This window comes from Panthera leo, chromosome F2, assembly GCF_018350215.1.
Source record: "Panthera leo isolate Ple1 chromosome F2, P.leo_Ple1_pat1.1, whole genome shotgun sequence".
NCBI lineage: Eukaryota > Metazoa > Chordata > Mammalia > Carnivora > Felidae > Panthera > Panthera leo.
In genome coordinates this window covers 38,165,265-38,180,112 of record NC_056695.1, presented here as the reverse complement: position 1 = coordinate 38,180,112, position 14,848 = coordinate 38,165,265, and the positions used below count along the sequence as shown (strand labels likewise).

The 14,848-nt window shown below is 39.2% G+C and overlaps 1 protein-coding gene across 2 annotated transcripts in view; it reads right to left on the bottom strand.

The window, feature by feature from the left end:
* The window catches only part of NECAB1 (N-terminal EF-hand calcium binding protein 1), a 192,502-nt gene that overhangs the window by 1,688 nt on the left and 175,966 nt on the right, over window positions 1-14,848 (bottom strand). For both annotated transcript variants that reach the window (XM_042924254.1, XM_042924253.1), the window contains exons 11-12: window positions 3,515-3,592; window positions 2,137-2,228 (exon numbers count right to left, since the gene is read on the bottom strand). In XM_042924254.1, the coding sequence (XP_042780188.1) occupies window positions 2,137-2,228; window positions 3,515-3,592 (170 nt within the window). The remainder of the gene's footprint in view (window positions 1-2,136; window positions 2,229-3,514; window positions 3,593-14,848) is intronic.

Here is a 14,848-nt window from a genome sequence, read left to right as displayed (position 1 = left end):
CCAGGGAGGTGTGTCTACTGTTGCAGTTCACAAAACTTTCCTATCAAAAAGAATAGGATGCCCCAAACAGATGTTTAAAAAATCTTGTTGGAGGGAGATTTAAAAAATGTGTTAGAAATCAAGCCTTTCTTTTTATTCTTCCAAATTTCAGTAGTCACTGTTGAAATTAGATGTGATATTAAAATTAGTGGAAAATAGGGTAGCAAAAGAAGGCATTAAATTGTATTGAACTTGGGCTCTGAGAACAAGAACCGAACCAGTTTTATTTGAGCCCAGCTCTTCTAACGTGGGAAATGCTCTCAGAAAGAGTGATAGAGAAATTTCAGCCGCATTCATGGCTTTCTTATTTGAGGACTAAATCCGAGATATGCAGCAAGGGAAATTCTACAAGTTTACCATCTCTAAGCCAGACAAACCTGTTCTTAAGATCCGGAGTAAGTGAATAGCCAGACGGTAAGTCTGGCTGGAAAGCACTGACCCCTGATCTCACCTACTTTTACTTCCAGAATTTACCTTTTCACTTTCTAAATCCACCCTAATTTTTAAATTCCTACCACTGTACCAAAACTGTTCTCTTGAACAGTGACCTCTGGTCAAATGCAGTTTTCAGTCCCATTCTCTCAAGTCCCAGTTCACTGCGTAGGCCCCTGAGGAGCACTGTGCCTTGCATGTTACTTCTCTTTTGGTTTCCTTGCTACTCAACTACTCTGATTCTCCTACCTCTCAGTGGTTCCCCTTAATTTCCTTAATAAAGGAGGCTTTTCTCGCAACCTTAAAAATGAAGACATTTTCCTAGGCTTCTGTCAGATATCTTGTTTTTACAATATACCCTTTCTCACCAAGCCTGGGCTTCAAATATCTTGCCACAGTTAACTCCTGAAAACTGTATTGGCGAAGGAACTCTCTTGGTAGCTCCTGGTCAGGTGCTGCCTTTTTCCTGGCCTACGTTATTGCATACCTGACCAATCTTTCTCCTCCCATGACATCCACCTTTCTCCATCCTGCCAGTTCCTACTGATTAGAGCATTCACTATCCGTCTCAAAGACCTTTAATGACTTCATATTACTAAGTTCACTCCTCGTTGTATTTTCAAACTCATTTCCTACACTTTCTTCTCTTTCCACATGTATCATATATGAGCCTTATGCCACAGTCTTACTTTTGCACCAATTAGCCAAGCAGATTTAACATTTTTTGGATTCGTTCATGGGTACAATTTACCAAAGTATCATCCTCCATATTTATTTGTCCAACTCTCACCTTTTAAGGTCCAGCTCCAGAGTCCTCTCTTTTAAAAAACCTGTTGAAGCAATCCCTTCTCAAAGTGCACACGCATATTATGACCATTAGTAACTACTATGTCATATCCTGAGCTTGGTTCTTTTCTGCAAGCTTTGGTCTTTCCTGTTGCTATTCATGGGAAGGGACTCCATTTTTACTCTCTACTCTAGCTCTTAGCATAATGTGTATTCAAAGTTAGAACTCAGCACTAGTAAACAGGCTAAGAACCCCAGTGTCCCCAGTACTTAGCACATATAATAACACTGAGTAAATATATTTAATTGGTGTTTGTTAGGGCAGATGAACAAATGAATTTTGGTTCTCAATTATCTTAAGCCGTGGCTAGGCCAGACTTCTTAGACAAATTCATTTCAGATTTCTCTTTCAATTCTGCTTTACCCCAATTACAAATATTTTAACAGCTATTATAATAAAAATATTTCTAGCATGATTCTAATCTGCAGCCTCTGGGTCACGTATTTCAAATTAATTCAATACACTAAAGTATAGTAAAGCATTTGAATAATTTTTTCAAAATGTCATGATTTGACTTGTACTTCAAGTTTGTTAAATTATTGAAGATGACCAGAAAATGACTAATATTAGGTTTAATATAGCCAGGAATACACATAGGATCAACTAAGGACTCATGACAATAGAATATATAGATCTCTTATTTCCTCCTCCCACTTTCAGATTTTCAGATATACAAAGAAATAATGAAGAGAGAACCACTAATAAACTGTGTGTGTGGGAGAAAGAGCACATTATCTTTTTTTTTTTCCACACTATCTTTTAAAAAGCAAAAGACCATACAAAAACACATACAAGTACAGTGAAACCAGTATAATTACCAGGAACTAGCATAGTAGATGTGAGTTCTGGAGTTTCCAAGAAATCCACGTTACTTCTTTGGAATGTCTTGCTATAATTCGTCTGAAGGTGGCTGTATAAATATAGATTAAGGCTGTGAATTTTTATTAGAGTGCAAAACAGTTCAAATTCAATCAAAATGGCAAGGTTTTAGATGATTTGGATTGTCTGAACACAGACTTCTTTTTATCACTACCTACCCTAAGATAAAAAATAAAGGACGTGTAATTTAACAACTGTCGGCAGAAAAAATATTTTAAAGACTTCTAAAAACAGAATATCATTAGCTCCCTATAGAAGATAAAATAAAAGGAGAAAGACTTTAATTGCAGAAAGAAGTTTAAACATAAGGAAGAATACGTTGGCTGCCCCGATGATTAAAAAAACAGGATAGCTAAGAAGAAAGACTATAGATTTTCTCTCCCTAGGAGAAAATAAATAAATAAAAATCATCTTAAAGTGTAGGCCTGGAGTAGAGTTGAATAAAGTTGCCTTTAAAGCTCCCTTTGGTGTTTAAGATTCTATTGGTGTCATTCTGTAGTATATTTTAAAAATAGTCTCAAAATAAAATTTTGCATGAAATAGGTATTTCCAGGTATTTGTTACTTTCATTACCATAGCTTAAACCCTAAATATGGACTTACTGGAGGGCTATATTCATTGCCATTTAAAACCAACTAGAGTTATTTAATCTCAGAATAGCAAAAATTTTCTTTATCCAATTTGTAATTTTTTAATTAAAAAGGTGGATTTGTTTTTTTAACTTTGTTGAGGAATAATGGACAAATATGTACATTCAACATGTACAAAATGATTTGACACACATATACACTGTAGAATGGTTATCCAGAGAAGTCGATTTGTTTTTAATCTTTTCCAAACAATGTCTTTAATTTCCATCCCCTCCCCTGCTTTTTGCAGTGCTTAGAGACATTTAGAAAAGGTAAGCTATGATGATATTAACCATTATATAGTTTTATTACAAAACACCACAGAACTTATGAAAAAAATAGAAAGTAAAATGACTTTCTCATCCTTTCTGTGTCCTTTGTTCACCTGCCCCCCTGACACTTTAGATACCCATGACCCATATCTAACTCTTACTTGATAGCATCAGTAAAATGATTATACTTAAAGTAGGACAATTACCAAAGGTATTTGTTTCAAGAGGAAAGTGGTTTCTAATCCATGAAATAAATTCCTAAAAATTTGGGATTGAGGAAACTGAGCAAATGACACATTTTAAGGTAAGATAAAGGGAATGGGGGTTTTCCTACAGGTCCTAAAAATATCATGTAGATTTCTCCCTCCTAGCCAAAAAAAAAAAAAAAAAAAAAAAAAAGGCTGCTTATTACTTACCTATTCCACACACTACTGTTCTCCCAAAACTCATAAATCATGTAGCGAGATTCATTGGAAAGCTTTTGTATGGAAATGCTGGAATGGAAAAGAAAAGGCGTAAGTAGCCACAGGAAATTAAAGACAAACAGCAAACTACTTTTTCTAATCATCTCTGTATGTGGTATGAAACAATCTTATCTACTCATACAGGAAACACCCATGGTGCCTGCATGAAAAAGAGAGTTTTGTGAAAAATTATTTCAATATGTCTGTTTTGTTTGACATAATTTTTTAATTTTCTGCTTTGGCATCATGAAAACTGTCTCAGTATATTACAGACATCACAAATATAACTTGTGTAAAATTTCACTCCTTCAAAAGATTATCTGTTGTGTCAGATAATGTCAGAAAAATGTTTTGTGCCACTGCCCGTGCCCTCAAAAGCGCAGCTCTTTGAATCCATCCTGTCACTCCCTATTGCTCTTTCCAAATTCCTGGTCTTACCCCATCCTTGGATGGACAGCTTTTGTTTGGGGTCCTGTTGTTAGCCATGTGAGTCCACACTGCTGCTATATAGCAAGGCTTCTGGCTCGCTAGTGCCCAATGGTCCTCCTCCTCTCCTTCCCTCCCTCCTTCCCCCGCTCTCTCTCTTCCACATACACACCTCTCAGTTTTCTCTGTTCAACTTTCAGAGTCTACATCCTAGCCATTTAGCCATGATCGTAGTTTGTTGTTGTTTGCTTTCCCAATTTAGGCAAGAAAAATTTGTCCCTTGAAGTTCTTTGACCAGTATGAGAGTGGCTAAAAGCCTATATAGTAGGTTTTGAAGGAGTTGGGTGGGGATGTGCTGAAAAGACATGTTGAGGTAAAGGCTGGATTTAATCCTGGGGCAATGAACAGCCACTGAAGGATTTAAAGCAGGGAAGTAGCTGGGGCCCCGGGTGGTGCAGTCGGTTAAGCGTCCGACTTCAGCCAGGTCACGATCTCGCGGTCCGTGAGTTCGAGCCCCGCGTCGGGCTCTGGGCTGATGGCTCGGAGCCTGGAGCCTGTTTCCGATTCTGTGTCTCCCTCTCTCTCTGCCCCTCCCCCGTTCATGCTCTGTCTCTCTCTGTCCCAAAAATAAATAAAAAACGTTGAAAAAAAATTTAAAAAATAAGAAAATAAAGCAGGGAAGTAGCATGGTTAGAGCTGGGTTTTATTTATTTATTTTTTAAGTTTTTTTTTTTTAATCTATTTTTGAGAGAGAAAGAGTGTGAGTAGGGGAGGAACAGAGAGAGGGGAAGGCACAGAATCCGAAGCAGCCTTCAAGGCTCTGAGCTGTCAGCACAGAGCTGGATGCGGGGCTCGAACCCACGAACCGGGAGACCACAACCTGAGCCAAAGTCGGACACTTAACCGACTGAGCCACCCAGGCACCCCAGAGCTGGGTTTTAGAAGATCTTTCTGATGGTGGTATGAGGTATCCCATGGAGAACAGTCAATACAAAACAGGAAGAGAAGCTAGAAAGGTCATGATATTGCTTTCGTGATTCATGACAAAGATCCAAATTAAGGTAGAAAGGAGGGGGGGACAGATTCATAAATTTAAGGGAGAGCAGGAGACAAATATAAAGATGCCTTTAAAAAATTAATTCCAGGGCCTTCCGGGGAAGATGGTGGAGTAGGAGGACCCTAAGTTCATCTCCTCCCATAGATGGAACTAGATGACACCCCCACCAGTGTAAATAACTCAGAAAATGACCCATAGACTGGCAGAACAGAATCTCTACAGCTAAATGTAGAGAAGAGACCACATCTCACAGGGTAGGAATACTGTTGTTGAGAGCTAAATGGATCATTGGACCGTTGGCAGAAGGGAGGGACCCGTGGTGGTGCAGGGGGGAGAGAAACAGACCCTCACAATGGGAGACCTGCACAGGGAAGATGAATCCCCATAACATCTGTCTTTGAAAATGAGGAGGGCCAAATTTCATGAATTTTAAAAACTAGCAGGACTTAAAAGCTGGAACTTTAAAAATCAGCAGGCTTGGCTCTGGGTGAGCCCGAAAGGCCGCAGGAAACTGAATCCCCACCCTTAAAGAACACAACAGCCCCACCGAGATACAGCACAGGAGCAGCAGTTTGAAAAATGGGCTATACTAGAGGAAGATCTGTTGACTACTCTCAGGGCACGTGCTGGAGGGGCAGGGATCACCGGCAGATTTCTGGAACAAAGGAGCAGGCGGGTGCCGTTTCACTCTCCTGCTCCCCAGTATAAACCCACAGCCACCGGTGGGAACCAGGGAGGCATGGATGATCCCTACCTAACTTGCTAATACTCCGCATCCTGCCCCCCTGCGGTCCCCCGGGCAGCCCTGCACTTCTGCAGATCCACCGTCTCCAGTCTCAGCTCTGGCAGGTGCAGGTCCCTTGCACAACAGACCGGCACAAACCTTGCTAACATCACACATCCTGCCCCTGTGCACTTGAGCGGATCTGCCCCCTCCAATATGCTCTTGGCTGGAGCCCACCCAAAGCACCACTCCAAAGTGACTCCAGCCCCTGGGAGAGGGGAAGATAACCACACATACACCAGGCCAACTACAGCCCCAGGCGTGGAGTGGGGGCAGACAGCTGGTCTGATTACAGGCCACACCCAACAACAAAAACTCCCCAGGGCAAAAACAGCAAAAGTGCTACTATGTCTCTCTCTGTCAATGCCCGCTCTGACTCAAGCCCAAGGCAGCCTGAGACTGGCCCACCAACAGGACAGGGACCAAACACTGCTGATGACAGGCAAAGAGAGCCATTGCAGGTGACTGGACCGGAGGGAAAAGCGGCTCTGCCGAAACATTAGGGTGCATGCAACACACACAGCGGACACCCCTGAAGTGCCAGCTTCTGGTAAACGGGACACTGCACTGCAGGGCACTACAGGACCTCGTCTTCACGGCCCACTATTTTCAAGAGCAGAAGACAGAGCTGACTTTCCCAACATGCAGACAGAGACAAAATGAGGGGATAGAGAAATATATCCCAAATGAAAGAATAGGGCAAAACGACAGCAAGAGATGTAACTGAAACAGGTAAGTAATATACCTGATAGAGAATGTAATGGGCATAAAGACACTGAACGTGACGAGTAGAGGACCTCAGTGAGACCCTTAACAATGAGACAGAAACATACAAAAGAACTGATCATAGATGAAGAACAGTAAATGAAACTATACACTAGATGGAAGAAAGAGTAGATTAGAGGAAGCAGAAAAACATCAGTGACGTGGAGGACAGAGTAGTGGAAAGCAAGCTGAACAGGAGAAAGGAAAAAAAATAATACAAAAGGAATATAAATTTAGGGAACTCAGAGACATCATCAAGTGTAATAGCGTTCCTATTACAGGGATCCCAGAAGGAGAAAACACAGAAAAGAAGGCAGAAAATTTATTTGAAGAAATCATAGCTGAAAACTTCCCAAATCTGAGGAAGGAGACAGTAAAAGCAGCAAGAAAAAAGAAAACAGTTACATACAAGGGAAACCACATAAGGCTATGAGCTGATTTTTTTCTGCAGAAACACTGCAGGCTAAAAGGATGTGGCATGATATATTCAAAGTATTGAAAGGAAAAAGTCTGCAGCCAAAGACACTCTATTCAGCAGGGCTATCATTCAGAATAGAAGGAGAGAGAAAGAGTTTCCCAGACAAACAAAAGTTAAAGGAATTCATCGCCACTTAACCAGCCTCGCAAGAAATGTTAAAGGGAACTCTGAGTGGAATGGAAAGATCATGAGTTGGAATAAGAAGTACATTGAGAAGCACAAGAGAGTAAAGTTAAGTGCATATGTAAAAATTGGTCAAGGGGCTCACAATATGTAAATGTAAAGTATGTAAAGGATGTAAAGCATGACACCATATACCTATAATGTGGGGGGAGAGGAGTAAAGAATGAGTTCAAACTTTAGCAACCATCAACTTAACACAGACTGCTATATGCATAAGATGTTACATACAAACAGAATGGTAACCACAAATCAAAAACCTATATATGCAAAAAAAAAAAAATAGAAAGGAATCCAAGAATATCTCTAAAGAAAGCCAACTGATTGTGAGAAAAGAACAAGAGAAGAATGAAACAGAGAAGGACAAAAACAACCATAAAACAAGTAAAAAAATGGCAGTAAGTGCATATCTATTGATAATTTGAGTGAAAATGGACTAAATGATCCAAACAAAAGACACAGGGTGGTGGAATGGATAAAAAAGCAAGACCCATCTGTATGTTGCCTATAAGAGACTCATTTCAGACCTAAAGACACATGCAGATTGGAAGTGAAGGGATGGAAGAACACTTATCAAGCAAATGGACATGAAAAGAAAACCAAGGTAGCAAGACTTACATCAGCCAAGAGACTTTAAAACAAATATTATAACAAGAGAAAAAGAAGGACACGAGATAATCATAAAAGGAATAATCCAACAAGAAGGTAAAACAACTGTAAATATTTATGCGCCCAACATGGGAGTACCCACATACATAAAGCAGCTATTAACAAACATAAAGTAATCAAGAGTAATATAATAAAAGTAAGGGACATTAACATCCCACTTACATCAATGGACAGATCATCCAAACAAAATCAATAAGGAAACAGTGGCTTTGAAAGACACATTGGACCAGATGGTTCTAACAGATATATTCAGAACATTCCATCCTAAAATGAATACACATTCTTTTCAAGGGCACATGGAACATTCTCCAGAATAGATTGCATGTTAGGCCACAAAAACAAGCCTCAAGGAATTAAAAAAGACGGACATCATATCATGCATCTTTTCTTACCACAATGCTATGAAAATAGAAATAAACATCAAGAAAAAAACTCTGGAAATAGCATATAGAGAGGTTAAATAACATGCTACTAAACAATGAATGGGTCAATCATGAAGTCAAAGAGGAAATTAAAAAATACATGGAGATAAATGAAAATAAAAGCTCAATGTTCCAAAATCTTTCAGAAGCTGCAAAAGCAGTTTAAGAGGGAAGTTTTATAGCAGTACAGGTCTACCTCAAGAAGCAAGAAAAATCTCATAATAGAGCTAGAAAAATAAGAATAAACAAAACCCCAAATCACTAGAGGAAGTAAATAATAAAGATTAAAGTAGAAATAAACAAAATAGAAACTAAAAAAAGCAATAGAACATACCAATGAAACCAGGAGCTGCTTCTTGGAAAAGATCAACAAAATTAATAAACCTTTAGCCAGAACGTATCAAAGAGAGAGAGAGAGAGAGAAAGAACTTAATAAAATCAGAAATTGAAGATGAGAAATAACCAACATGACAGAAATACAAAGAATTATTAAGATGATATTATGAACAATGATATGCCAACAAAGTAGACAATCTAGGAAAAATGAATAAATTCCTAGAAACCTGTAACTTCCCAAAACTGAAGCAGAAAGAAACAGAAAATTTGAATAGACCAACTGCTAGCAGTGAAATTGAATCGGCAATCAAAAAAACCCCACAAACAAAAGTCCAGGATCAGACGGCTTCACAGGTGAGTTCTACCAGACATTTAAAGAAAAGCTAATACCTCCTCTCCTCAAACTATTCCAAAAAATACAAGAGGAAGGAAAGCTTCCAGATTCATTCTGTGAGGCCAGCATTACCCTGACACCAAAACCAGATGAAAATACTACAAAAAAGAGAACTACAGGCCACCATCTCTGATGAACACAGATACAAACCCTCGACAAAATATTAGCAAAGTGAATTCAACAATACATTTAAAACATCCCAATCCATGAGCATCCATGAGAACCAATACTGTGAAAATGGCTATAGTACCCAGAGCAATCTACAGATTTAAAGCAACTCCTGTCAAAATACCAACAGCATTTTCCACAGAACAAGAACAAATCATCCTAAAATTTATATGGAACCACAGAAGACTCTGAATAGCCCAAGCAGTCCTGGAAAAGCAACGCAAAGCTGGAGGTATCACAATCCAAGATTTCAAGCTTTGGTATTAAGCTGCTGGGATCAAAAACAGTATACTACTGGCACAAAAACACGGAGATCAATGGAACAGCATACCCCACCCAGAAATAAACCCACCATGATTATATGCTCAATTAATCTTTGACAAAAGAGGCAAAAATATGCAGTGGGAAAAAGATAGTCTCTTTGACAAAGGGTGTTGGGAAAAGTGAACAGCTACATGCAAAAGAATCAAACTGGACCACTTTCTTAAACCATACACAAAAGTAAACTCAAAATGGATCAAGGACCTAAATGTGAGACCTGAAGCCATAAAGATCCTAGAAGAGAACACAGGCAGTAACTTGTCTGACATTGGCTGTAGCAACATTTTTCTAGATATGTCTCGTAAGGCAAGGGAAACAAAAGCAAATGTTAGGACTACACCAAAATAAAAAGCTTCTGCACAGTCAACAATCAACAAAAAGACAACTTACTGAATGGGAGACGATATTTGCAAATGACGTATCTGATGAAGGGTTAGTATCCAAAATATATAAAACACTTGTACAACTCAACACAAAACCCAACACATAATCCAATTAAAAAATGAGAAGACATGAACAGACATTTCTCTAAAGAAGACATCCAGATGGCCAAGAGACACATGAAAAGATGGTCAACATCACTAATCATCAGGGAAATGCAAATCAAAAGCACAATTTTAGCACCTGGGAGAATGGCTAAAATCAAAAACACAAGAAACAAGTGTTTGTGAGGATGTGGAGAAAAAAAAGAACCGTCATGCACTGCTGGTGGGAATGCAAATTGGTGCAGCCACTGTGGAAAACAGTATGGAGGTTCTGCAAGAAATCAAAAACAGAATTACCATGTGATCCAGTAATTCCACTACTGGGTATTTACCCAAAGAACAAAAAAAAAAAAAACACTAATTCAAAATGATATGTGCGCCTCTATGTTTACAGCAGCATTATTTACAATAGCCAAAATATAGAAGCAGCCCAAGTGTCCACTGATAGATGAATGGATAAAGATGCGGTGTGTATATATGTGCGTGTTTGTGTGTATACGCATCGCACCTTTATCCACGCACATAACAGGATATATTACCCAGCTATAAAGAAGAATGGAATCTTGCCATCTGCAACAACATGGATGGATCTGGTGAGTATGATGCTAAGCAAAATAAGTCAATCAGAGGAAGACAAATACTATGATTTTGCTCATATGTAGAATTTAAGAAACAAAAGAAATGAAGGAAAAAAGAGACAAACCAAGAAACAAAGTCTTAACTACAGAGAACGAAATGATGGTTACCAGAGGGGAGGTGGGTGGGGAGATGGGTGAAACAGGGAAGGAGTTTAAGAGCACACTTATCATGATCAACACTGAGTAATGTATAGAATTGTTGCATCACTATACTGTACATCTGAAACTAATGTAACACTGTGCTTTCACTATTCTGGAATTTAAAAGTAAAGTAAAATAAAAAACTCTGTAAGTCCAGCTTGTTCAATCTAATGTTTTAGATTATATTCAGATGAGAAATCAAAATGAAAGTACAGACCAACAGCAAGGATATTTATTTTTATTATTATTTTTTAAATATAATTTATTGTCAAGTTGGCTAACATACAGTGTATCCAGTGTGTTCTTGGTTTTGGGGGTAGATTCCTGTGATTCAACGCTTACATACAACACCCAGTGCTCATTCCAACAAATGTCTCCTCAACGCCCATCACCCATTTTCCCCTCTTCCCTGCCCCCCCCCCCCCATTAATCCTCAGTTTGTTCTCTGTATTTAAGAGTCTCTTATCTTAAAGAGGGAGGGAGCCTCCCTCCCTGTTTGTAACTATTTTTTCCCCTTCTGTTACCCCGTTACTCCTGTTAAGTTTCTCAGGTTCCACATATGAGTGAAAACATATGATATCTGTCTTCCTCTGACTTATTTCACTCAGCATAATACCACCTAGTTCCATCCACGTTGTTGTAAATGGCAGGATTTCATTCTTTCTCATTGCCAAGTAGTATTTCATTGTATATATAAACCATATCTTCATTATCTATTCATCAGTTGATGGACATTTAGGCTCTTGCATAATTTGGCTCTTGTTGAAAGCACTGCTATAAACATTGGGGTACATGTGCCCCTATGAATCAGCACTTCTGTATCCGCTGGATAAATTCTTAAAAGTGCTATTGCTGGCTCATAGGGTAGTTCTATTTTGAATTTTTTGAGGAACCTCCACACTGTTTTAAGGATATTGATTTAAAAGATAACAGAGAATGTTATCAGTGTAAAAGTCAAGCTAAATGTAGTTTAGGATTTACCTAAGTATGACCAGCAGGTGGTGGTAACTGTACACAGAAATTGTAATATTTTCCTTTAGCTCTTTGCTGGTAAATAGTTTAATGTTTTTTGCAAAGCTGTTTATCTGGATTGCCGAACTAAGGTATGATGTAGCAAACATTGTTAGCTCAATTTCAAATATTCCAGGGGAAAGGTTTATAACAGAATCAAAGGAATTGGATGGAAAGTGAAATCAAAGATTTTCTAATCCTAGGAGTTCTTGAATAAGCTCTTGGTGGGGTGTAGGGGGCTGTTCCTGGATATCCCAGAAATGAGCTGCAAATTGATGTGCATGTCTATTTTTTTCTGGGAAGAAAATCCATAGCTTCTTTAAGAGTTTCAAAGGGTCTCTAATCTCCGAACTTAATTTGACAATGTAATGGACAAATTTCAACCCATGAGGTTTGTTTTTTTTTTTTCTTTTTTAGGATAAAGTTTAAAATACTCAGCCTAGCATTTTAGTCTCTTCATGAACTGCCTGCTACAGACTAATTCATTTATATTACATATCACATTAAATACCAACTTATCCTGCTATTGGACCTTCCATTTTTCTAGACATCCATTAGACTGTAAGGAATTCAAAAACTTTTAGCATAATTCTCATGCTTTTAAAGGACTGAAGAAAGTATCACAGGGGAATGAGATAGCGGTGTGAGGTACAACCCAGCAGGCCTACCTTTAGCTACAACTTGTTAGCTTTGTCACTTTGGGCCCATTACTGAACCTGTTTCCTCATCGGTAAAATGGTGATAATAACAGGACTGTGAGGAGTAAAGTGTTGCGTGTAGAATATTTAGCCCAGTCTTTGGCAAATTTTGTGCGTATCAGCCGTTAGCTCAATAGCCAAGAAGAAAGTAGCACTTTCACTGGATGAGCAGTTACAAAGGCTAAATCCTCAATGGTGCTAAAGCTGAGAAGTATGACAGAAGTAAAAGAAACTGGAGAGAAAACGAGGCCAGGAAAAAAAAAAAACTGAAGGAAAAAAGACATATTTGTGAAAATGAGAAGCAGCAAGCCAATAATAATGATGATGATCATTACATTATTTATATACACTAACAGCAATGGTGATGATTGCTAACATGTGTATCACTCTGTTCCAGACCCTGGTGTAAACATTTTACGTGGATTAAGTAATTTTAATTACTCTGGGGACTCTGGGGAGTTGAAGTGACTCTGGGGATGATATACCAACACTGTCTACTGCCCCAACTATTACCCCCCTCTTTCTTAACAGAACCTTGCCACTGTTGAGTTTGCAATATATCCAATCAGCCCATCAGCGCTGGACTGAGACAGTCATCACCATCTCACTCCTTTCTGTTGGACTGGACTACACCCCCAGCTCTCCTGGGCCTCCAGCTTGTAGGTGGCAGATCGTGGGACTTCTCAGTCTCCATAATCATGTGGGCCAACCCCTCAGAATACATCTTTTTCTTAATCTATCTTTCTCATCTATCTCTCTGTATCAACTATCTATCTATCTATCTATCTATCTATCTATCTATCTATCTATTCCCGGTATCCTCACCTACCCGGGAGTCAGGAACGACCATGTGACTTGAGCTGGGCCAATGAAATGCCAAGGAATGTATGCTGGGAAGCAAGGGCTTCTGGGAAATGCTTGCATCCTGAGGATCAGATCTTGAAGGAAGGCTTGTTGGTATTGCACCCTTCTCTTTCTTCCTGACTCTAGGTCTTCTGGTAAAGAGCCAGATGATAGAGCTGAAAGGCCAGTGCAGATTTTGGCTTAAAGGGACATGGGTGAAAATGCTAATCAGAATTGTGCTACTGACTGGGTGCTTTCAGGTAAGAGTGAAACTGACCAATACATAGCAATGGTGTTTAAGGACATTGCTACTTGAGACTGTACAATACAGATGACATATGCAATGTGCAGTAATGCCACCAAGAAAAGGTTAATTATGAAATAATTTTTAGAAACATTTCTCTTGGCAATATTTCCATTGAAAAGGCTTAGGGCTTGAATGATTAGCTTTCAATTATTTTCCAACTTAGAATTACATAGCACATTGCTGAGTTGTGGCTATATGCTTCAGTCTTGCTCCTCGATGTGTTCAGACTTCCTGTGATACTTACCACTCACTGGCTGAAGCAAGAGTTCTTTGACTAAGCTGTCCCTGGATGTAGTCACTTAGAGCTTCAGCCCAGCCCTGAGCTTCAGCCCTGAGCTCCAGGATTGAATATTCCTAGCAGCTGGAAAATGGCAGTGAAACAGGTTCTAGGGGAAAGGATGTGGTCAGGAACAATTGGGGTTGAAGATAAGTTACCAAAGGCAGCTGGCTCTTCATGGAAAAACTCTCTTCCTCTCGGCTTCCTGCTTTCCCCATATGTCTATGTTAACTCACAGAACCTAACCAAGGAGAAAAGGCCCATCGGGAGGGACAATCTCCACTTCTCCACACGAAGATCCAGCCACCAATTTATTTCACCTACATAAAAATGCTGATAAATGATACGCCAGAGGGTATCATTCGTTCTTAAAAGATGATTCTTTGGCCATGGTAAAGTTCAGGGTCAATTCTAATACAATTCCACATTCAAGTTTCCTGAGCCCTTGACATAGAGTTTAGAATACAGACAAATTCTAGAATTCACATCTGAGAGTGACTTCAGAAAACATTTTATTCTACTTAGCAGCAGTGAAATTTTAGGCCATGAATGAGCAACTGATTTTCCCAACTGGATTCTAAGACCCTTGAAAGCAGAAACTCTTCTCATTTTTCCCAGTATCAAGCATGGTTCTAAGAATACACACATATATTCGATTGGTGCCTCCCCCCAGGGATTAATAAGCCTTCATGATTACAAAATAAGCAAAAAGATCATCAAACAGTGCACATGCACACGTGTGTGCGTGTGTATAATAGATGAATCACACAACTGATCTGCTTGGCTTTTCCACTAACAACTCATTTTAAAACTCAATTGACTAATACTCCGACAAGGGCTCTGTCAGCCCCTAAACAGCTAAGTCTTATAGTCAAGTGCCTTCAGG